Source organism: Rutidosis leptorrhynchoides, chromosome 1 (genome assembly GCF_046630445.1).
Source record: "Rutidosis leptorrhynchoides isolate AG116_Rl617_1_P2 chromosome 1, CSIRO_AGI_Rlap_v1, whole genome shotgun sequence".
In the NCBI taxonomy this organism is placed as follows: domain Eukaryota; kingdom Viridiplantae; phylum Streptophyta; class Magnoliopsida; order Asterales; family Asteraceae; genus Rutidosis; species Rutidosis leptorrhynchoides.
The window spans coordinates 57606812-57631056 of NC_092333.1; the positions used below are offsets into that span (position 1 = coordinate 57606812).

The 24245-nt window shown below is 36.6% G+C and overlaps 3 protein-coding genes across 6 annotated transcripts; 1 reads left to right on the forward strand and 2 right to left on the reverse strand.

Annotated features, from left to right (window-relative positions):
* Nucleotides 1-10083: 10083 nt before the first annotated feature.
* Nucleotides 10084-13442, forward strand: LOC139860110 (ERAD-associated E3 ubiquitin-protein ligase HRD1B-like). Of its 3 annotated transcripts, none has more exons than XM_071848890.1 (8): nucleotides 10084-10372; nucleotides 10617-11162; nucleotides 11300-11476; nucleotides 11675-11824; nucleotides 11930-12126; nucleotides 12342-12498; nucleotides 12617-12875; nucleotides 13045-13442. In XM_071848890.1, the coding sequence occupies exons 2-8, from the start codon at nucleotides 10630-10632 to the stop codon at nucleotides 13264-13266; spliced, it is 1695 nt and encodes a 564-aa protein (XP_071704991.1). In that variant the 5' UTR covers nucleotides 10084-10372; nucleotides 10617-10629; the 3' UTR covers nucleotides 13267-13442. The 3 variants fall into 3 exon arrangements, with proteins under 3 accessions (XP_071704991.1, XP_071704996.1, XP_071704985.1); XM_071848895.1 differs by having other exon boundaries at nucleotides 10084-10335; XM_071848884.1 differs by having other exon boundaries at nucleotides 10085-10297.
* Nucleotides 13443-13844: 402 nt separating this feature from the next.
* LOC139860124 (NAC domain-containing protein 82-like) lies at nucleotides 13845-17404 on the reverse strand. The gene is made up of 5 exons (XM_071848900.1): nucleotides 17355-17404; nucleotides 16324-16701; nucleotides 15282-15559; nucleotides 14488-14841; nucleotides 13845-14298 (listed from the first exon to the last, which is right to left on the reverse strand). Exons 2-5 carry the CDS (start codon nucleotides 16475-16477, stop codon nucleotides 14089-14091), a joined length of 996 nt encoding a protein of 331 aa, XP_071705001.1. The 5' UTR covers nucleotides 16478-16701; nucleotides 17355-17404; the 3' UTR covers nucleotides 13845-14088.
* A 2332-nt stretch (nucleotides 17405-19736) lies between these two features.
* On the reverse strand, nucleotides 19737-22600 carry LOC139860129 (histidine-containing phosphotransfer protein 4-like). 2 transcript variants are annotated; one of them, XM_071848907.1, is made up of 6 exons: nucleotides 22460-22600; nucleotides 21458-21588; nucleotides 21100-21168; nucleotides 20869-20940; nucleotides 20690-20762; nucleotides 19737-20015 (listed from the first exon to the last, which is right to left on the reverse strand). In XM_071848907.1, the coding sequence occupies exons 1-6, from the start codon at nucleotides 22517-22519 to the stop codon at nucleotides 19995-19997; spliced, it is 426 nt and encodes a 141-aa protein (XP_071705008.1). In that variant the 5' UTR covers nucleotides 22520-22600; the 3' UTR covers nucleotides 19737-19994. The 2 variants fall into 2 exon arrangements, with proteins under 2 accessions (XP_071705008.1, XP_071705012.1); XM_071848911.1 differs by lacking the exon at nucleotides 21100-21168.
* Between the last annotated feature and the right edge of the window lie 1645 nt (nucleotides 22601-24245).

Genomic DNA, 24245 nt, shown 5'->3' on the forward strand with positions numbered 1-24245 from the left:
GGTACAAGTATAAAAGCATGTTAGAATGATTGTATAAGTATTTGGTTAAGTTTGATTAAAAGTCAACTTTGGTCGGGTCAAAGTCAACGAAAAAGTCAACACATTCGGGTCGGGTCCCGAACTATTTTTCTGAGGTTTTTAATCATATATGAGCATATTAGAGCAAGTTACATGTGAATCGGAGGTCCATAGCATGGCAAACATTTTTCGTAAAATGACCAAACCAAACAGAATCTGGTAGTGTATCTGGACGGCGTCCAACATTGAAGGCCTAGATGACGTACAATAATCTACACGGCGTCCAGATCTGTATCCAGACCCTGTTTTGCTGCAACAAAGAAATGCACGAACCAAAACTCAAACAACCCCAACTTATGACCCGCAAACAATCAAAACATGTATCTTATATCATCGGGAAGGTATTTTGACGAGGAAAATAACTAAACACATTTCAACAAATAATTCAATACTTACAACAACCCAAATCACATTCAATGCTCATCATTTAATGCATTCAAGTTCATAAATGCAATTTAATGATTCGGGCAACCAATTTACACGAATGATATGCCGTTTCGAAGATTATTAGACATACAATACAACTAAACACTTACTAATAACATCTCATGTCATTCAAAGCATCAAAGGTTCATTTCAAGTTCATCAAACCCTAACCCAAATCCACCAAAATCAATAATCAAGTTTATGAAGTTTTCTAAAGCAACCTACACATCAAATTGAAGCTAGTGATACTAGGAACACATTTAATACTTGCACTTTATCATAACAATAACATTAAATCATCCAAAACTCAAAATCAAACACACACTTTTCATGTTCATGCTAGTTACACTAAAATAACGAGATCGAGCATATAAATCATATATTCATGTTAGACTTGAGCCATAGACACTAATTAACAACTTTATAAGTTAAAAACATCAAGAACACAAAATCTAGTGATTTTAGAAAGTTACCCAAATGTAATAAAATTGGTATGGAATCGAAGAGGAAGTTGCAAGGATTCCAAAAATGCAATTTGTTTTGATGGACATTTGCTAGAATGAAAATAGATGATGAATCTTTGTATTTGGGTGTTGAGAGAAAATGGAGGAAGTAACAAAGAAGGAGAAGATGAAGTGAATGGATGAGAGGAGTTTGACTCCTTTGACCTAGTCACCATTTTGGCATTTTGGCAAGTTTAGTCCCTCAAGTTTCATTCGGGTGTGTGAATTACCTAAACGAGATAATTTAAAACGCATATCAACGGGAGATGTTATAAATATATAATGGACTTTAAAATGAATAAACGGAAAGTAAATAGAAAAAGGCGGGATGTTACATTACCTACTCCTTAAAAGAAATTTCGTCCCGAAATTTAAGTAGGCGTAGTAGTCGTTGTTTCTTCCACGGGATTTTGCGTTTCTGAATTCGCGAATAGATGAGGATACTTCCTTTGCATTTGATCTTGTCTTTCCCAAGTAAACTCGGGTCCCCTTTTGGCATTCCATCAGACCTTGACAATCGAAATTCGGATTTGTTTTAACGTTTTGACGGAGGTGTCAACAATTTCAACCGGTTCCTCCACGAAATGAAGTTTGTCATCAATGGTAAGCTCCTCGAGAGGGATGATGATATCGGGTTTGGCAAGGCACTTTTTTAAGTTAGATACATGGAAAGTAGGTTGAACGGAGCTCAATTGAGGCGGAAGATCTAAACGATAAGCAACGGTTCCAACACGCTCCAAGATTTCGAAAGGACCAATGTACCGCGGATTTAGCTTCCCGCGTTTCCCAAAACGGATTACACCTTTCCAAGGTGCGACTTTTAACATTACGTGATCACCGACTTGAAATTCAAGGTCGTTGCGTCGTTTGTCGGTATAGCTCTTTTGATGACTTCGGGCCGTCCTAAGCCTATCTCGGATTTGAACCATATTCTCGGTTGTTTCATGAATGAGTTCGGGTCCGGTGATTTATGTGTCGCCTACTTCGGCCCAACAAATAGGTGAACGACATTTTCAGCCATATAAAGCTTCGAATGGTGCGGCGTTAATACTCACGTGATAACTATTGTTGTAGGAGAATTTGGCGAGAGGCAAGTGCTTATCCCAAGCTTTTCCAAAGTCGATAACACAAGCTCGTAGCATGTCTTCCAAAGTTTGAATTGTGCGTTCGCTTTGTCCGTCGGTTTGTGGATGATATGTGGTGCTCATGTCTAAACGCGATCCCAACGCTTCTTGTAAAGTACGCCAAAATCTAGAAACAAATCGGCCATCTCGGTCGGAGATGATCGATAAGGGTACACCATGTCGGGCTACGATTTCTTTAATGTACAGTTGTGCGAGTTTTTCCATGTTGTCGGTTTCCTTCATAGCTAGGAAGTGTGCGGATTTGGTGAGTCGGTCCACAATGACCCAAATAGTATCGTAACCGCCCAACGTATTTGGTAGTTTGGTGATAAAATCCATCATTATCCTTTCCCACTTCCATTGCGGGATTTCGGGTTGTTGAAGTAGTCCGGACGGTCTTTGATGTTCGGCTTTGACTTTGGAGCAAGTTAGGCACTTTCCAACATAAGTAGCAACGTCCTTTTTAATGTTCGACCACCAATATTGTTCTTTGAGGTTGTGGTACATCTTATTAGCACCGGGGTGAATCGAATATCTTAACTTATGGGCTTCGTCTAAAATAAGGCTTCGCAAGTCCCCATAACTAGGCACCCAAATTCTTCCGGCGAAATATCGGAGTTCGGTTTCTTTAACTTTGAATCGAGAGGTGAGGACGTTCAAGTGTTCGAGAGAGATGTTTTCATCCTTGAGAGCCTCGTCTTGGGCTACACGAATTTGACTATTGAGGTTGGTGTGAATGGTGATGTTTAAAGCTCGGACACGAAGAGGAATCACTCTTTCCTTTCGACTTAAGGCATCGGCTACTACGTTTGCCTTCCCGGGATGGTAACGAAGCTCACAATCATAATCATTTAAAGTTTCAATCCACCGTCATTGTCTCATGTTTAGTTGCTTTTGATCGAAGATGTGTTGAAGGCTTTTATGATCGGTGAAGATGGTACTTTTGGTTCCATAAAGATAGTGTCTCCACATTTTAAGTGCGAAGACAACGGCTCTGAGTTCGAGATCATGTGTCGTATAGTTCCGTTCATGAATTTTGAGTTGTCGAGAGGCATAAGCAATGACTTTCTTTCGTTGCATCAATACGCACCCAAAACCATGCTTCGAGGCATCGCAATATACAACAAAATCATTATTGCCTTCGGGAAGTGACAAGATAGGAGCGGTGGTTAGCTTTGTTCTCAAGATTTGAAATGCGGATTCTTGTTCGGTTGCCCAAATGAATTTCTTTCCCTTGTGAGTTAACGCGGTTAGAGGACGAGCAACCAAAGAGAAGTTTTCGATGAATCTACGGTAGTATCCGGCGAGACCCAAAAATTGACGAATGCGAGTAGGAGTAGTAAGAGTCTCCCATTTACTAATGGCTTCGATTTTTGTGGGATCGACTTTAATACCTTGATCACTTACAACATGACCAAGAAATTGAACTTCCTTCAACCAAAATTCACACTTGGAGAATTTGGCATAGAGTCGTTCTTGTCTCAAGAGTTCAAGAACAAGTCGGAGATGTTGTTCGTGCTCTTCTTCACTTTTAGAATAGACCAAGATGTCATCGATGAACACAATAACAAATTTATCGAGATACGGTTTGCATACGCGGTTCATAAGATATATGAACACCGCCGGTGCGTTAGTGAGACCAAATGGCATAACAAGAAATTCATAACTACCATAACGAGTCCGGAAAGCGGTTTTGGAGACATCTTCCCCTTTAACCCTTAATTGATGATAACCCGAGCGGAGATCGATTTTCGAATATACACAAGACCCTTATAGTTGATCAAAGAGGTCATCGATGCGAGGAAGAGGATATCGGTTCTTAACCGTCAATTTATTTAGTTCAGGATAATCAATGCACATTTGTAGGGATCCATCTTTCTTCTTAACGAACAAAATCGGAGCGCCCCATGGTGAATGGCTAGGTTGGATAAAACCACGGTCAAGTAGTTCTTGGATTTGACTTTGCAATTCTTGCATTTCGGATGGAGCAAGTCTATATGGTGCACGTGCTATGGGTGCGGCTCCCGGAATAAGATCGATTTGGAATTCTACCGGTCGATGAGGTGGAAGACCCGGCAATTCATCGAGAAATACATCGGAAAAGTCACTAACAATTGGCACATCATCGATATGCTTCTCATCGGACTCAACTTTCTTAACGTGGGTAAGGATTGCAAAACAACCCTTACGGAGTAATTTTCTAACTTTAAGGCACGAAACGAGGTTGAGTCTGGTGCAACTCTTATCGCCATAAACAATCAAAGGTTCACCATTCTCGATAGGAATTCGGATTGCGTTAAGATCACAAAGGATGTGAGATTTCGTTTTGGCTAACCAATTCATACCGATTATCACATCGAAGCTTCCTAGTTCCATGGGTATCAAGTCAATTTCAAACTCATTACCCAAAATGTTTAACGTACACCCCGGTAATATGTGTCGGTACTCAATAGTTTCCCGTTGGCCACTTCAATGGTATAAGTGGTATCTAATGGAAGTGGGGGAGTGCTAAAAGAATGAGTCAAAGTCTTGGATACAAAACTCTTATCGACACCCGAATCGAATAAACAAGTAACATAAGTGTTGTTGAGAAGAAACGTACCCGTGACTAATTCATTGTCATCTCGGGCTTCCTCGGTGTTGATGTTAAAAGCTCGGCCGCGCGTATTGGGGTTATCTTTCTTATTCGGGCATGCATTTCTATAATGGCCCGTTTGGCCACATTCGTAACAAGTGCCCGTCTTTGGTGCATTGGCCCCTTTCGAGTGACGGGGGCGACACTTTTACATTCGTTGGCCTTATGACCCACTCCTTAGCACCGATGGCAAATTAGCTTGCCACATTCACCAAAGTGATGCTTGTTGCATTTGTTGCAAAGTGGTAGGTTTCCGGCATAACCCTTCTTGCCGTCGGAGGTGAAAGGCTTCTTGGCAAAGTTGTTGTTGCTTGATTGGGGGGCTTCCCATTTTCTTTTGTTGTTACCCGACTTATCCTCGGTTTTAGGTGCCGGCACTACGATTTCGTCCACTGTTTCTATCAACTTGTGGGCCATGTTCAAAGCTTCTGGATGATTAGTGGGTTTGGACGACATTACCCCGTGTTTGATGCTCTTTGGAAGACCATCCATGTAAAGTTCAACCCTTAAAGATTCGGGGTTCACAAGGTTTGGGCACATCAAGGCTAGTTCGGAAAATCGTTGATTATAGGCCTTGAGATCGTTTTCGACCGCCTTTAAAGTTCTTAGCTCTTGTTCGAGCCTTCGGGTTTCTTCACGAGGGAAATATTCGACGATCATCTTTTCCCTTAAGTCGGCCCAAGAGAGGGCGTGAGCTTCATCGGTACCCACCGATTGTACATAGGTGTTCCACCATATGAGGGCGACACCGGCGAAAGTGTGAGTGGAGTATTTGACCTTATCTTGGTCCCGACAACCGCTTATGCTAAAGACGGCCTCCGTTTGTTCGAACCATCAAGTGAGAGTAACCGGTCCACCGGTCCCATCAAAAGTATGAGGTTTGCACCCCATGAAGGCTTTGTAGGAGCACCCTTCGCTTGAGTTACCGGTCCCTTGATTGCTGTTGTTGTGGTTGTTGTTATTGTTGTTGGAGGAGTGACCGGCCATGGCCGCATCCACGGCGGTGGCTATCATCCGTTGAAGGGCTTGTTCGGGAGTCTCATGGCGTGGCACACGGCGAGGAGGCATTGTTCCTTCAAAACACAAGAATACCGTTGATTAGTATTTTCAATAATACTAATCATGATATGGAATATGGATAGAGAGAAAAATTTTCCTTGACTCGCCTTAAATTCTTTGTGTCATAATGTCGGAACGTTCATATGAGTCACCGTAATATAATCCCGGAAATTATATTACCCTAATTCATATGTGCATTCGACATTATTTCACTAAGTCAAGGTGGCGCGTCAATCAAATTAAACATCGTGAGATTAAGATGAAATAAGAGTAGATATAAGCAGAAACGTTCGAGTATAAATGCACAAGTAGTCAAGTAATTCCTACTTCAAGTCTATATACCGGTTGTAGTCTAGACTCACTAATGTACCCTATGACTCGGGGTTGACACCAATGAACTCTAAATCCCTACAACCAACACTCTGATACCATCTGTAGCGACCCGACAAAATCGTCATTGACGGCGCCGTCTACTTAGGTCCCGTTACGTGGTCATAAGTCTTTAAAACAACGTTTGACCAAAAGTATGTCGCATTCATTTCAAAAGTAAAGATGTTCCAAGGTTTACAAAGTAGTTCGACAACTAGTTACGTTACAAAGTTTAAAGTACAATTGAAACATATGCGACACAATTTCAAAGTAGTCAAAAGACGCTCCACGTATGCATGTATACTCGATATCCAAGCAAGTACCAAAAGTAAAGAGCGGAAGCACGTAACACAAAACGTTCAAGGACCTGAGAAAAACATAGAAATCTGTCAACGAAAACGTTGGTGAAATCATAGGTTTAAGTAAGTAAGTACAAGTGAACCACAAGATTTGTAACATTGATATAATATTAATACATTCCAAAAGTTAATATTCACGAGCACCCAATTATCAATGCTTAACATTCCTTCTATAGAACCCCATCACAATAGTGTTAGAACATACACTGTTTCTCGAAAATATATTTCATTCGTAAACGGTAGCGAACCGTCTGAATGAGGGTTTGTCAAACCCATATGGATCCATACAACATAAGTTCTCGCTTACACCCGGCAAGTGTAACTAATGATAATCGAATTGAGAATTTTGTTCTAAACTCGTATGTAGAATGTTTGTTTTCCTGTACTTGTGTTCACTTAGTAAAAAGAAACGTTTATGTTTTCTCATCCCAAATGTAAGTTCAAAAGAGTAAAAGTGGGACTATGATCTCACCTTGAGTGCACGTATGTAAAAGTACTTCAACAAGTAAACGTGTGCAAGAACGAATGCTAGTCTTGACCTAAACAAATAGGTTTGTATCAATATCGGTAAACACGGTCGGTCAAAGTGTTCAATTAGTTCTATGGCTCGTTAAGACTCGATTATAATAGCATGTGAATCAAATTGTCATGTTTCATGTAAGGTACAAGTATAAAAGCATGTTAGAATGATTGCATAAGTATTTGGTTAAGTTTGATTAAAAGTCAACTTTGGTCGGGTCAAAGTCAACAAAAAAGTCAACACGTTCGGGTCGGGTCTCGAACTATTTTTCTGAGGTTTTTAATCATATATGAGCATGTTAGAGCAAGTTACATGTGAATCGGAGGTCCATAGCATGGCAAACATTTTTCGTAAAATGAACAAACCAAACATTGAAGGCCTGGACGGCGTCCAACATTGAAGGCCTGGACGGCGTCCAATAATCTGGACGGCGTCCAGATCTGTATCCAGACCCTGTTTTGCTGCAACAAAGAAATGCACGAACCAAAACTCAAACAACCCCAACTTATGACCCGCAAACAATCAAAACATGTATCTTATATCATCGAGAAGGTATTTTGACGAGGAAAACAACTAAACACATTTCAACAAACAATTCAATACTTGCAACAACCCAAATCACATTCAATGCTCATCATTTAATGCATTTAAGTTCATAAATGCAATTCAATGATTCGGGCAACCAATTTACACGAATGATATGCCGTTTCGAAGATAATTAAACATACAATACAACTAAACACTTACTAATAACATCTCATGTCATTCAAAGCATCAAAGGTTCATTTCAAGTTCATCAAACCCTAACCCAAATCCACCAAAATCAATAATCAAGTTTATGAAGTTTTCTAAAGCAACCTACACATCAAATTGAAGCTAGTGATACTAGGAACACATTTAATACTTGCACTTTATCATAACAACAACATTAAATCATCCAAAACTCAAAATCAAACACACACTTTTCATGTTCATGCTAGTTACACTAAAATAACGAGATCGAGCATATAAATCATATATTCATGTTAGACTTGAGCCATAGACACTAATTAACAACTTTATAAGTTAAACACATCAAGAACACAAAATCTAGTGATTTTAGAAAGTTACCCAAATGTAATGAAATCGGTATGGAATCGAAGAGGAATTTGCAAGGATTCCAAAAATACAATTTGTTTTGATGGGCACTTGCTAGAACGAAAATAGATGATGAATCTTTGTATTTGGGTGTTGAGAGAAAATGGAGGAAGTAACAAAGAAGGAGAAGATGAAGTGAATGGATGAGAGGAGTTTGACTCCTTTGACCTAGTCACCATTTTGGCATTTTGACAAGTTTAGTCCCTCAAGTTTCATTCGGGTGCGTGAATTACCTAAACGAGATAATTTAAAACGCGTATCAACGGGAGATGTTATAAACATATAAAGGACTTTAAAATGAATAAACGGAAAGTAAACGGAAAAAGGCGGGATGTTACATTTGGTCCCTCGGGTTTAAAGCGGGTGCGTGAATTACCTAAACGAGATATTTTAAAACGCGTTTTAACGGAAGATGTTATAATTATATAACGGACTTTAAATAAATAAATGGAAAAAGGCAGGATGTTACAAAAACAACACAAGTTTTGGCATGATATTTGGCTTGGCAACAATCCTCTCAAAAATCGTTTCAGCATGTTGTATCGTTTGGAGAAGAACCAAGACGTACTGTTCGGGATCGAATCAGATGGCAGGACCCAGTTTCTGTCACATAAGACGGTTGGACCCGCGTTTAAACGGGCGAACAAATAGCGAGCTGATCAAGATTAATAATTTGCTGCAATCATTGGTATTCGACTCAACAAAAGAAGACTCATGGCGATGGACGTTGTGCGGTAAGGGCCATTTTGTTACAAAAATACTTTATGATCTTATTTTTTCAAATTTACAACATTAGGCGAGGCGACAAATGGTGCGACATTGAGGAATAATTTGACTTCTAAAAAAGTTGAAGTTTTCATATGACGGGGAAAGCTGAAAAGGTTACTCATTTTATCGGAATTAGATAAGTGAGGTATTGACTTACATTCCGTCCGTTGCCCGCAATGTGATGATGGAATTGAGTTGATTGAACATTCATTATTTACTTGTAAAGATGCACGAGATACTTGGAAAAAAGTCTTTTCATGGTGGTGTCAAGGTAGTGTGAATCAACATTGTTTTGAAGACATTTTCGATTGTAACTTATCTTCAATTTCATCGGATATCGGTGCGAATGCTTGGCAAGCGGTTAAGTGGCTGTGCGGCCCGAGTATCTCATTTGGTGAAATCGGAACCAAAAGGTATTCAAAAACACAAGTTGGAACCCTCCGGTTGCTTTAAGTGAGATCCAAGTTAAAAGCTATGAATGAATATCAAAACGGTGTAGGCTCATGAAAGTCGATTGACATATGTGACTTCATATTCCGATGTCACTATTTGTATAACTTGCGCGATTAGCCATATGCATTTGCGTGACTTTTTGAATATGGATGCTATCTTAGCATATTTACTCTTCACTCTTGTAATGCATAGACTAGTTTGTTAGATAGTGTTGATTAGATTATTAGCGCAATGCCGGCTTGCGAATCCTATGTACAACTTGTGTAATCTCTTGTGATTGAATAAAATTTCTGCTTTTTTTTTTTTAAAAAAAAAGAAAAAAAGATGGCAATAGAGTTATTATGGTAAACACTTGTAAAAATTAGATAAAAAAGATTAATTATTTTCTTTCACCAATCTCCACTCTTTTATTTCTCGTACGGAGTATTTAACACATACACTAATTTATTGAGGATGAAAATATATAGATAGATTGATTGATTGATTGATAGATAGATAGATAGATAGATAGATTAGAGGTAGTAATCGTAAATAAGCCTCGACTCGATGCACCACATTTTTGTACCATAGTGTCAACAAGAGCATGTTTGGACACATCAGCACAAAGCAGTCAAGTCGGTCATGTTACACGTGTGATGTCCTAATTGGCCAACACCCACAGGGTGACGAGAACCAGACCACCCTCATTTATTAATTTATTCTATTCCATCAAAATCTCGTCCTGTTTCCCCCCTCGATCTTTATCTCCATCATCAATTCAAACCCTAATTCGTAACGATTTGAAATACGATTCACGTAACGTTTTCCTAAAATCGCAATAGTAATTAGACAAATTCGTTTTCCTGAAGTTACATAATCACGAACAGGTATATCGAGATCCTAATCAAATTAGGTTTTCTTCGCGGTTTGTTATCATCACGCCTTCCTAATTCTCATTATTGGTAGCATTTTATTTGTCAATAGACTGCTACTCTTCAGTTTATTATGATTATTAGGGTTTATTGAAAGCATATTTGGCAGATTTTCACGTTTCCTATTCTGCTTCCCAAATTGTTATATTATGCTTATTTTTTTAATTCAATTGAGATCCATCTAGAAACTGGAAAACTGGATGGAGAATTTCATATAAACATCGTGGTTAAGTTAATGAGTATAAGGCTAATTGGTCATTTTGTGGTGTAACAGTGCATAAAGCAATATGATGAAGCTGCAGACTTATGCTGGACTGAGTGTATCTGCCACACTGGCTGCTATATATCATGCGTTTAGTAGTAGAGGGCAGTTTTATCCAGCAACAGTTTATTTATCGACCTCGAAAGTTTGTTTAGTACTTCTTCTCAACATGGGTTTAGTGATCATGTGCATTACGTGGCAGTTGATTAAAAAGATTTTTCTTGGTTCACTTCGAGAAGCCGAGGTCGAGAGATTAAATGAACAATCGTGGCGAGAAGTTATGGAAATCCTCTTCGCTATTACTATATTTCGACAGGATTTTTCGGTTATGTTTCTTGCTATGGTGACTGGTCTGTTACTGATAAAGTCTTTGCATTGGTTGGCTCAAAAGAGAGTTGAATACATTGAAACAACACCGACTGTTCCGAAATTGTCTCATATTCGGATTGTTTCTTTCATGGGGTTCCTTCTTTTTGTAGACTGTCTTTTTTTGTATAACTCGGTGAAGTACTTGATACAAACGCGACAACCTTCGGTTTCCATTTTCTTTTCATTTGAGTAAGTTAGTTGAGCTTTACATATGTTAATGTTAATATCATTTTGTTTGCAAGTGACTTGTTTACTGCTATCTCTTCTATAAATTCCAGTTTTGTAGGCTTGATTTAAGATTGTTTATTCACATTTTTCGTTTACAGGTACATGATATTGGCAACAGCGACAATATCAACATTTGTTAAATATTTATTCTATGTCACTGATATGCTTATGGAAGGACAGTGGGAAAGAAAAGCTGTGTACACCTTCTATTTGGAGCTTATTCGTGACTTGCTTCACTTATCTTTGTATTTGGGCTTTTTCGTAGCAATTTTTGTGTAAGTACGACGTCCCACTTTGATCTTGTTCACATGAAGCTTATATATACCCATTTTAAATTCTGCACTTCAAGCTCCCATATAGGCTGATAAACATATATGGAAAGTTTGATCACTTGTGTGTCTGCTTGCTTGCCTATGTATTACTTGTGCATGTTCTTTTCTATATGTGCAATGTTAAGACGTTTTGTTTTCCAGGAACTATGGTGTGCCTCTGCACTTGATTCGTGAGCTGTACGAGACATTCAGGAACTTTAAGCTGCGTATTTCTGATTACATCCGTTATCGGAAAATCACATCAAATATGAATGATCGCTTTCCAGATGCAACACCTGAAGAGTTGAATTCGTTAGTTGATTATCCCTTTAAATACTTCACATTCAGATGTGTAAGCACGTGTGTATATCTACATCAGTGATGTGTTCTAATTATATATGTTTGTATCATATGCAGAAGTGATGCAACCTGCATTATATGTAGAGAGGAGATGACTACAGCAAAAAAATTGGTCTGTGGACATCTTTTCCATGTGCATTGTCTCCGGTCATGGCTAGAACGACAGCATACATGTCCCATTTGTAGAGCGCCTGTTATACCAAATGAGGGTGGGACAACCACGACACGTTCAGGAGCTGGAGCTCATCGTCAAGGTCAGATTTTCACATTTGTTTGAATCATGCTTAGTTGTTAGCGAGAACCCTCTGTAAAGTGCCATTGGTTTTTAGAAAATACAGTTACTTGAGGTGGGAGATTGGATACCTTTATCGTGCCTAATTGCCCAAACTTATGTCTAATTGGTTGAGTATGTAGTGTATGAATGAATGCAGTTATTGTGAACCTATGACATTCTTTTTTTTTTTTTCAGGAACAAACTCGGCAAATACATCTTCTCAGGATCGAACTGGTGATGGTATGAGAAGTGGTAATCATAGCAGAGATCAAAAGAGAGTTCAAGCCGCAGCAGCAGCTGCATCGATATATCAGAAATCGTTTGTTTATCCTTCTCCAAGTTCTTTAACGTGGTACGTACCTTGTTCTTATACACTTAACGTTTGAATCTGTATGGTACATGTCACTGATATTAATATATTATCATAATTAGAAACGATATTATACATCTGTTCTGTAATTTCTCCGCAGGTCATCTGGGTATACTGTACTTCCCAACCAATCTGCTCCTAGCACCAATGTTAATAATGCTGCTTCTTCTGATGGACATAACAATTCGGTCTCGAACAATACTGCAAGCTTTTCGTCTCTCCCGTTTCCGCAATCAAGTTACATGCCAGTTCAAGCTTCAGGTGCAAGCCCTAACCATGTGGATGGATGGAGCACCAATCTTCCAATGTCTGCCTCTCAACTCGAGGCCCAGGAAAAAGTTATTCAGCACCAGATTGAGGTATGGTTACCTTGATGCATTAGTTATAGAATAGTTGTTTATGCATAAGTTAATGTGCCATAATGGATGCCTTTAGAAATCATGTATGAATCTATATATCATGCACTTATAACCATTAAATTTTGGATTTGAACCAAGGCTCACCTTGTATGTTAAATTGGTTGAACAGATTTTGCAGAATCAGCTTCAACGATTACAGAAGCTTGCAACCGAGAAAAGCTCAGTTGCAGAAAGCAGCAGCAGTAGCAGCAACAGTAGCTGGGAGATGGATTTGCCTGTGCCTTCTGATAGCAAAGGAAAGGCGGTTTCATCATCATCATCATCTTTATTGATTTCGGGTGTTGAACAAAATCAACATAAACGAGATGATCTGAACAATTCACCATTGTAGATGAAACATGTGGTGTATCTGTGGATATTAATCATAGAGGGACACAATATAGTGTTGCAATGTTGGATTTTCTTTTTATGTAGGACCTTATTAAACTTCCCTTGAATACATCAGATGAATTTGCACATTATAGTTGATACTATCAAGGTAAATAGGCTATACTAATTGGAGTCTTTGATATATATTACTAATTCTCAAAATTGTAAATTGTAACATACTAGGTTTACTTAGTTTTATGTGCTGCATACTTTAAAGTCACCGTGGGTTTGAGATAACGTGCAATCGGTCAATTAGCTTCAAATGACCCTGTTAAAGTAGTTCAATATATTTTCAACATTCAAAGAATTTGGAGAGAGTACTAACAAAAGTTAGGCATACAAAAAACGTCACTTGGCTGTTTTAATGTGTTTAATCATCTTAAATGATCATTAACTTAGCAGAGAATATTTTTTAAACAGACGTCAGTTGCCCACAATTTCAGTCTACTTTTTTAGAGCTTATAGATATAAAATCGGTGCCTAATTGGATTGGTGGATTTTGTTATCGCTGACAAAGATTAACAAAACAAAACAAAACAGTAATTAACTGCTGGATTCAGAAGTATCAGAATGTGAAATGAAAACCATTCAGATGTACAAAGATAGGACTAGAGTTTAACTTTACAGACAAGGCCCCAAATAGTAATAACAGGCCACCAGAACATATAAACATCTTTTAGCAGGAAAGAGACGAAAAAGGGTTTAAGTTTGAACCACCAAGCTAGTATGGTTCAGTCACAAGTTTTCAACATCATCAGACTGCGGTGTATGCCTTGAGGTTTGATCAATCAACATAAAAGTCTCTCAGATCCATATCAAGATCATCAGATGAGAGTAGCTTGCTGATCGTGTACTCAGTTCCATCACTCTCAAATTTATTTAACTCAGCTCCTTTCAGTTCGTCTAAATCAACGAGGCTCACCAAGTCGGCATAAATATCATCTTCATTAGGTACAACACTTTTTCCTTTCTTTTTGTTGGTAGCTTCAACCCCCTGTATCCAAACAATAGAATAATTAACAAGACAACAAACATCATTTATATAATATACAAGGTAAGCAAAAACAGAATATAGTCTATGATCTAACAAGGCAATTGCAAAGTTAAATAACAGACTACGTGAGTAGATAGCAACACAAAGGCCTAATTACAGCAACTGATAAGATTATCAAACTTGGTATACCTCGTTATCGTTGTTGCCATTATTATTCTTAGTGGATACCCCCAAAAGTGAAGCAATTTCTTCTAGTATCATATCATCACTGGAAACCACATCCATCTGTCCCTCGTTGTCAGAAAACATGACAGTGGATGAACATGGTTTAGTTAAGGAGACATCCATGTTCAATGTAGCTGGATCTTTCTGCATGTAATCCAAACTGTTTGTAGTCCCACCTGGACCAACAGTGACCTGAGATCCAGAACAGCTGCCTCCATTATCATTCCACGCTTCCTCATCGTACGGGGCACCATACTGAGCCCCATTTTTAGGCCCAGCACCGCTTTTTTCAAAAACCTTACAAAGCACGTACATATCCTGAAATACAGAGATGTAAGTGTTAAGTACAGTTGAAACTAAAAAAACTCCATTTAAAATCCACTATTAATACATATGTAATATAGTGCATCTTGTCTTAAAATTTTCTCCTACAATTTTTTTTAATACAATAATGATATGTTTTATCTTTTTTACTTAGCATCACACGAGTCCTGTTACAGTACTAACACAGATACTGCCATTTTTAAGAAAACATATACCGACATGGAAGAATCATTTGAAAATGTAAACTGACCAGCAAAACTAAACAGAGTATGTCGAAGGAGCAGCAGCCAAATAAAGAACACAACGAATTAGAACAAGTTTATATATTGAAACCATTATGCAAACATTGTCATACATAGAAGCTCATACGACAATCATTTATCATTCAATGGAGTTTTTCTTATATTTAAAAATGAAACTGAAACCAACAATACCTGAACAACTCCAGCATTAGCCAACTGCTCATCGTCCATTTTGTATTCATGCATTACCCAGTCTGTTCTTTTCCCCTTTCCTTCATCCAATATATGATAAACCAATGTCTTAATGCTACCTACAATTCGATCCTTGTATTTAACCTTCCTGTCTTTCCCAGTGGCCTTCCAGAAGCCAGTTTTGGTTGCGCGATTACATCTAGACCCGTTTGTAAACCTCTTAAGGTTGGGGCAGAAAAAGAACCACTCTAAGTCGCCATTTTTCAAGGAGGATTTACCTGAAACATCAAATTCAATTAATCAGTACAAAATGAGTAGTTAAGACTATTAAGATGCAGATATGACATACTAATCATAATCTAACAAGTTTCATTTACATGTTCATCTTATACATGCATGAAATTGAGATACGAATATAAATATGATGTTAATTGCCATACTTCATTTCATCCAAATTGTACCACTAAGCATATACATTACAGCATTTACTATTTACATAGGAGATTGTTTGGACACACAAGTTTAACATCATAACTTTATTGTTAAGTTTGTTCAACAAAAAACAACAAGTAATCGTTCATACTTTAAACAATATTCGCATATCCAGGCAGTCATTTACAAAATACAGACGCATACATAAAGCAAAAAAGCAAACAGTCCCAAATTATCGATGACGTAACACTGTTTCTAGAAGCAAAGTCATGTAACAACTCTAACCCATTCTTATTACCGTAAATATTACAGACAACACAATATGCTCTAATGAAAAGAATTGGGTCAAATCTTTCAAAATACAACTAGATATCAAATCTCGATCACTGAGTCCCTATCCCTTACTATAATTCTTAAGTCGAACAACATAAAGTTTCTGCGTAAAGAACTCACTGTAAAGCTTAATTTACTAATCATTATTTGAAATGCCACGACAGAAGGTAAGGTAATTCTTTTTTTTGTCTAAACGTCACAGTTACTAATTACTAAATTACATATAAATAAAATAAATTTACAGTGAAACAGTTTTGTACTCAGTAAAGCTCTATACCTGGAAGATCCCAAGGACTGAAGTCATATATGTTGACCTCTGCCACTGCGTTAACGATCTTCTTCCCCAATAACTTCCTCTTAAGGTAGTACATGACCAATTCAACATCAGTAGGATGAAAGCGAAATCCCGGAAGGGGGAATGATATTGCCATTATAATTGCTAATCAAATGTACAAAAAACAATAACTTTTAAAGAAAATAACAATCTTGTTTCAGTAACTAACTAGAAAACAAAAAGAAGAATTTCTAAAACGTTATCAGGTCCAATGGCGGAAAAATTTCCACCCAGTGCTCCCCTGCCTTTTCCAGTTCATGAAGTGCACACGCAAAATAATCCCTTTATGCACGCAAGAGGCTTCAAAAGACATTTGTTTCCCTACACATTGCAAAACAATTACGGTAACATCATACAAAGCCACAAAACATTAAATAATAAACAACAAAAGTTAAACAGAAATCAAGGTTAATCCAAATACATACCATCATAAATAAAACAAGTACTTGTTTCAACACATGAAATTTAATCACAGTAATTAAAAAGACTATAAAGATCAAACATAAATGTAGATGGGTCAATATACAATGAAAAGTATAGAACTACGATATCATTTCCACATTAACCTGATTGTGAAAAAAGTCAACTTTCATACAATTCATCCCTAATTCTACAAAGAGAGAACCCTAATTTTATAGAATAAGTAACCTTAAACTACCACCAGTCTAAGAATTAGATGATGATCGGTGCGAGTTACAGAAATAACACAACAAGTCAACGCACACAAAAATCAGATTATATAACCCTAAATTAAAAACATATACAAAAAAGTCCTAGGTACGGAAGGTAGAAAAACCCTAACATCGGAAACAATAACATTAATAATTTAATAATTTAATTTAATAAATGATAATAACAAGAAACAGCAAAGAACAATAGCAAGTTAATTGATCTTACCAAAGATTGCATAAAAAATTGTTAACAAAATAAGTGATTTTCAAAAAATGATTTACAGATATATAGTTATAGCTTACCGGAGAAGGATCGAGATGATATGGCGATAGGAATTTTGAGGAAGAGGCTGAGCAGTGAGTGTATTTTGCGCGTGATATGAATTGATTTATAGTGCATACATTTGGGCCATTGGCTGGCCCAATAAGAGTTCAGTTGGTTTTGAGCTAGTGTTTAATGGGTTGAATGGCTCAATAAAAATTTGGCCTTCTTTGGAGTTTCTAGTTTTTTTTTGAGGGGTTCACCTGATAAATTTTATGAACAACAAAAATTGAAGCGTTACAAAACAAAAGCTGCAAGTGAATCTTGCAGCGCTAAACAACCTATGAGACAATACATCCAAAAAAGAAATAAAGCATACATACACCAAGCATGTCACAGCATGCTAGAAACAAAACAACGCCTTCCTAATGAATCTTCAAACCCGTCGCATACGATTAACCTGGAACGAATCCTTGAACCGCAGCAACATGACTTTCATCCTGGCATTCGAGTAAATAACCTCAAACATTTGCCCTTCCGATCTATAACCCCTTTTGTAGATGTGCGAGTCTCGTTCCTGCCATAGATAATAGATCGAAGCAGCAAATGTGAGCTTGGCGACCACCACACTAGACGTCTTCCTTGAAGAGGCAGGAATCAACATGTCGACTACATCTTTCCATTTCTCATTAAGTTGTGAAAGTTGAATGAGATAACATGCTTTTATCCAAACCAACCGAGAATAAGTGCATTCGAAAAACAAATGGTCATGAGTATCCATTAGATTCGAACACAACCTACATAATAAAACAATAGTTGCATTCTTCTCCCACGGTTTCAAGTGATCTTTAGTCTTCAATCTTTCTCCCATAACAAGCCAGAGAACAAAAGTACGTCTTTAAATGCAATGAGAAAACCAAACAATGTTGTATCAAGGGACCACCTGACCACGCGGTCTAATAGTATTCCAAACAACATTGACCGAAAAAGGTTTAGTAGAACCATCCCATTGTTTCCATAGTACTAAATCTTCTTTAGAATCAATCAGCTGGGGAGTACAAAGGCTGTAAACATAGGGGTATATGGCCTGCCACAACCTAGGACATTTCCAAATATCGTTATGAATTAAATCGTGTACCTTATCATTCAAAGAAAAGCCTGCGATGTGGATATCTCTACTAGATATAATCAACACCGACGGCCCAATATCATTCCAGTAGTCATGCCAAGCTGACGTTGACCTCCCATTACCTTTAGAGTTTCTAGTAATTTAGTTGGAGTTTGAGAGTTATTTGTTTGCAACTAATTTGATGATTTATTAATTGTATCTGGTATACTTGACAAACGTGTCAGGTTGGTTTGATTTGGATAACGGATCAAAACGATTTTGGGTTAAAATGCTGTCATGGGTCAAACAGCTAAAAAAATTTAAACTGCTCCAAACGAGCAGGTTGAGTCGGTTTGGGTAACAAGGGGAAACAGATAATGGATCAAATGGGTCAATAGGTCCAAACATGTCATATACTTTTACGTTTAATTTTTTACATATATTATATTGTTTTAGTTATTATTATGTAATATAATTATAATATTTATATTTATATTTTCTATATAAGAAAATATTAATATACATAATAATTGATATAACCATCAATGCTTTCATAAATGATTGACCGATGAATCTTGTTATGCTCGACCATTTGACCTATTCATAAAATTCATTAGACATGTCTCTATTTATTGAGCTTTAGAATTTGCTACTTATTTAACTTGTTCTTTTATATTTTGTATATATAAGATCCAATGTGTTGAAGAAAAATTCATTGATTTTTTTTTTTAACTTTGATTTACATTGTTAGACTTAATTTTTATCAAAATCTAGATGACGCATAAACTTAACTCATATGACTCAAATTTGAGAGTAGAGTCCCAATTGCCATGTACAGTAGTGAAAAAGCATAAGATAAATTATTAATTATGCAAAATGAACGCGGCTTGCCAATAATAACTAAATTATTATTAGACCAATACTAACTATGCGTTAGTTACCTCCATCAGATTACATGAACAAAACTGACAGAGCCTAACAGGGCGTCAATCAGTTTCGTCAGTTGGACTGGTGACACAAAAACAAAATTCATCACTTTTGACTTCAACCAGTCAGATTTTTTCTACGTATGATTTAACAAATATAGATTTTTTATAATTATTTTTTATATTCTCGTAGTAAACATTTTGCGACTGATTCTTTCTATTTCTAGTACGACACCTAGTTGATCAGTTAATCGAAATTAAAATTTTAAGAAAGTTGTGCAATCACACATTTGTATACCGTATGCTAACATACTAACGTAAGCGAATAGAAGAGAAATATGAATAGAAGACCTAATAGATCATTCCTATTTGCCTTTAAAAAAAAAAAAGAAGAAGATAATGTTAGGTTGAAATAGCAACCAACAAAACACTACGAACTTGGAGGACTAATAAACTACCTATGCTATTCTAATCTAAGTGGTCTTATTCTGTGTCCCGTGCTATTATATTACATATCCGTACATGAATTCATATGACCCTGTATTCCTATCCATTTATTTAATTATTTTTGGCTCAACAAATTGTTAAGTTGTCCCACTTGTACGACTTGACTTGATTCTTCTTGTCATTTCCCTTTTCATATTCATTCATGCACCTTGTCTCCATATCTGAAATAAGCATAACCAATTAATATTAATCTGTACGAAAACTGACTTATTCATATATGTGTGGTTTAACTAGTCGAACAATTAAATATACCAAGGAAATGATATTGTTATGATATATGTGAAGGCGTGTATTATTATGTTATACGAGTATATGTTAATATGTGACAAAAATATGAATTCGTGTAGAGTTATACATGTGACAAAAATACAAAGTTGTTTATTATTATGACCATTGTGGTTTGCATGTGTGTGTATATATGTGTGTGTTTTTTTTCACATACCAATACTTAGGGGTATTCATCTATTGATCAGTTTTCAGTTTTCAGATTGTTGATTCAAATCGGTTTAAACCTCTTAGAGCAAAAGCGAAATCGAACAAAAAACCGGATTCATATGTCAAACCCGAACCAAAAACTACATTGAAATTAATTAGGTTTGGTTTCGATTAAAACGAAAAAACTAACAAAACTAAAATTTTATTAATTCAAAACGACCTCCAAGGCTCCAACATACAAAACTACAAGATATACACGATTACATGACACTTGGTTATTCACTCTCTTGTAATATAACTAGTCGAGCTGCTGGCTAGTTTATTTTCCAATAAATAAATAATACTCCTAATAAGTATTATATAGTATGTTGCTTAATTTTTCTTTAAACTAAAGAGTAACCTGAAAATATGCTTCAAGCTTTCTCTTTAGAGTGGCATGCTCTTGCTTCACTTGTTGAAATACTCTAATGCATCTGCAATCAAGAAATTAACATGCAACAAATTCGTTAAAATACACGAACTTGAAATCGTATGACATACTCTAGATACGATATAGAATCACTAGTCCAAAATTGTTACCCATCCGCGTTTCTGGCTTTGCAGAATTCTTGAAACTGAGAGCACTCGGCCTTCACCTTTTTCGCACCAATGCTATGTACATATAATGTTATCAAACTTAATTAGTTTAGCAAATTAAGATTAACAAACTAATAAAAAACTAAATACTAACAATTGTTTGATTATATGACAACTTTGCAATTCTTGAATTCTTGATCTTGTTTTGTTTTGTAAGTGAAAAGTACAGTATACCTTGAGCTACTTCCCTTAAATTGATGCATAAAATCATCAAGCTTGCAAAAATCCAATGGATAATTCTCCCTGAGAATACAACTATAATATTTAGCCTATTTTTTAAGGTCTCATACATTGTAAAATTAGTTTATAAAAGGGACTTCTGCGTAATCAGATAAGGTTTTCAGTGTTCAGCCTAACGGAAAGGTACGTGACCTAACCAAGTTATTTTTTGACCGTTTTCAACCTTTTCCTTAATCACATACGATGTTAGTGAAATTTGATCATGAGTTAAAAGGAATTATTATTCATATGCAATAAGATTTTTCTGAAGAGGACTGAATTAATGTTCCTCAAATGGTTGCTAGCTGCTTACAGTGCCGTCTCCAAATTGCGGATTAGTCTTGTTGAGTTGGAGTAATACAAAGTGACAATCTCTTCCACAAAGTTGGGGTTTGCATCATCTTGCAGTTCCTCAAGTTGGGTAAATTGTTCATCCAAATAACCCTTACAAAATAAAACACTCCATTTGTTAAAATGCAACTTTAATAATTAATAATTAATGGAGTAATAATAATGATAACAATAATAATAATAAAACTTAACTAGCTAGCCCATAAACAGAAACATAGTTTAACTACATTTGATTAGGGCGTGCGCATGTAGATCTAAGTATGATATATATATATATATATATATATATATATATATATATATATATATATATATATATATATATATATATATGGTCATTGGTGGATGAGAAAATTCGATGCCAAAATTGTCGTTCTAAAAAAAAAAAAATATGGTCATTGGCGGAAGTTGGTGTAACCCAAAGGGGTACCCGTCCCACATGTAAAAAAATTTAGTGTAATATTTATACTAAATTTTAGGGGTACTTTTTTTTATACTATTCGCCTCTAAGTTCCGCCGCCACCTATGTGGTAACAATAAGCTTTAATGACACATTGACATGAGTGTGACTACTTCGGTACTCAAGCTAATATGTTCGTGGTGTAAACTCGTCTTGTTTAACTTATTACTAAATATATAAACTATTATTTCAAAAGGTTGTTCCTCAAATGTAACTTGTCCCAAGCTGCGCTCATGCCCAACACATGAGAGGTGAGTCGATTTGACCCGACATTAAGACAACATTGTTTTTCAGAGCAGATTCGAACCTTTAAAACACTTGATGCTTTTACCATCAAGCTAAGGCTACACGCTCGGGACATATCATATAAACTATGTATCATATAGCTTTGAAATTTTCAAACATGATCACCAGAAGCTCAACAATATATACACTAGTGTTTTATTGAGATTACAATGAAAACGAAACAAATTAAAACAAAACTAGACAAGATGTGTACAGTACCTGCTCAAAGAGAGAATTTTTGGTGAGGGTAATCTGCTTCTTCAAGTGATTTTGTTCCATCTTTCTTTTGTGATATATATTATTAATATATTATGATATGATATATATGAAGATAAGAATGATTGGTTACATACACTTGTTTTAGTATTGCTTCCTTCTATCAAACCAACTCATGGGTTGCTTTTTATAGTGAAGATCTTTAGTGATTGGTTAGTGGGATGATATTGTTGCATGGGAGGAAGGATAGAGAGGAATCAAAATGACAAGTGTCATCATAGGTAAAGAATATAAGTTACAATTTGAATTAGTATATAAAATCATTAAAGGATTATAGTTCCCAAACTTTAATAATATATCATTTGAAATTTGAAACTATGATTTTAATGTTCATGAATAATTGAATATATTTTATTGTCAAAAGGGTATTTTTGTCCTTTAATATCGTTACTATGTCCAATCGGGCCGGGCCTAGTTAACATTAAACAAAAAAAAAAAAACTCCACCGTAAACCACCATACTCCTCCACCAAACCTCCCTCAACCACTTTTTCCGATCAATTTTTCGTCTTCAATTTCTTATTCAATTCATCTCCTACATCCAAATTTCAACCTCTTTCATTTTCAACCCTTGTCTTTTCACCTAACTCCAGATTCTTTACATACTTTCAATCTCAAAATCCTCTCCAGTTTCTTCAAACCAAACTATTGCACCATCCGTTAACGATGAGAAATTCCTTTTCGAGTTATGGTTGTGAGGGAGTATGAGAGAGTGTCTTTCATGTCGAGGAAGAACGATTCGTATGGTAAGCGAGTCACATCTTTTTTGTTTTTTAACTTTCCAGATAGCTGGGTTCGAGATGATTGTTGGAAATTATTCGACCAATATGGTTTAGTTAGGGACGTGTACCTAGCTAGGAAAAGATTATCAGGTGGGCAACGATTTGGGTTCGTGAGATTTGAAGATATTCTTGATATAGATAGATTTGGTAAAGTGTTAAACTCCATCAGTATAGATGGAAGGTTGATTCGTGCCTACAAAGCCAGGGAAAGGACTAAGATTGTCGTTCCGAAAACTGAGTCATGTAGTTCAGGAACTGATAAGAATCTTGGCACTTCGAAAGTCAATAGAACTGCTGAATTATCGAATTCAATCTGGCCTCCTATTTCTGATATGAGGTCAGGTCAAAGGTCCTTTGTGGATGTCGTTTCTGGGGTTAACTATAACCCGTTCAACCCTGCGAATCAATGGCCAGTTCAGAACCATATGTCTGACATCTCCAACAAAGATCTCGGAAGCTGCTTTCCCATTGAAATAAAGATTGGTGACAAGCTTCTCGTGTTTAATCTACCTGAATCGGTGAGCAATCATAATTTCGTGTTTAGTTACGATAAAAATCGGTTATCTTGGACATTGGTTGAAGTGGATAAAAAGATACATAAAGTCTCCGATGGGGATGTCAGGTCGTGTGACATTGGTTCAAATTCGAACCCTATGTGTTCATCGGTGGTAAATGAGGTCTCTGATCCAGAATCCAAGGATGTCGGAGTAACCGCTAACTCGAACATTGACACTAATATTCTGGAAACCAGAATTCAAGAGAAGGCAGAAAATTCAAAGCAAGAAGGTTACCGGTTCTCTGGCAACGAGCAGGGCATTAGACCGTCTGTCGTCGGTACGATGGTTGAGGAAGTCGGAAGGTCCCCTTGTATGGTTTCAGTTGAGGCTTCCTCTTATTCTGATGGCAATAATATTTCTAGGGATGAAGATGATAGCTCCATTATGGATT

What these genes read in the sequence shown, in the direction of transcription:
- LOC139860110 (XM_071848890.1), top strand. Translation starts at nt 10,630, where the DNA reads ATGATGAAGCTGCAGACTTATGCTGGACTGAGTGTATCTGCCACACTG. An exon ending in TTTTTCGTAGCAATTTTTGT is followed by an intron (nt 11,477 to 11,674) that starts GTAAGTACGACG and finishes TTTGTTTTCCAG; the next exon opens with GAACTATGGTGTGCCTCTGC. An exon ending in AGCTGGAGCTCATCGTCAAG is followed by an intron (nt 12,127 to 12,341) that starts GTCAGATTTTCA and finishes TTTTTTTTTCAG; the next exon opens with GAACAAACTCGGCAAATACA.
- LOC139860124 (XM_071848900.1), bottom strand. Translation starts at nt 16,477, where the DNA reads ATGGCAATATCATTCCCCCTTCCGGGATTTCGCTTTCATCCTACTGAT. An exon ending in CTAATGCTGGAGTTGTTCAG is followed by an intron (nt 14,842 to 15,281) that starts GTATTGTTGGTT and finishes TCTGTATTTCAG; the next exon opens with GATATGTACGTGCTTTGTAA. An exon ending in ATGGCAACAACGATAACGAG is followed by an intron (nt 14,299 to 14,487) that starts GTATACCAAGTT and finishes GTTTGGATACAG; the next exon opens with GGGGTTGAAGCTACCAACAA.
- LOC139860129 (XM_071848907.1), bottom strand. Translation starts at nt 22,519, where the DNA reads ATGGAACAAAATCACTTGAAGAAGCAGATTACCCTCACCAAAAATTCT. An exon ending in CGCAATTTGGAGACGGCACT is followed by an intron (nt 21,169 to 21,457) that starts GTAAGCAGCTAG and finishes TTGTATTCTCAG; the next exon opens with GGAGAATTATCCATTGGATT. An exon ending in AGCTTGAAGCATATTTTCAG is followed by an intron (nt 20,016 to 20,689) that starts GTTACTCTTTAG and finishes TGCTTATTTCAG; the next exon opens with ATATGGAGACAAGGTGCATG.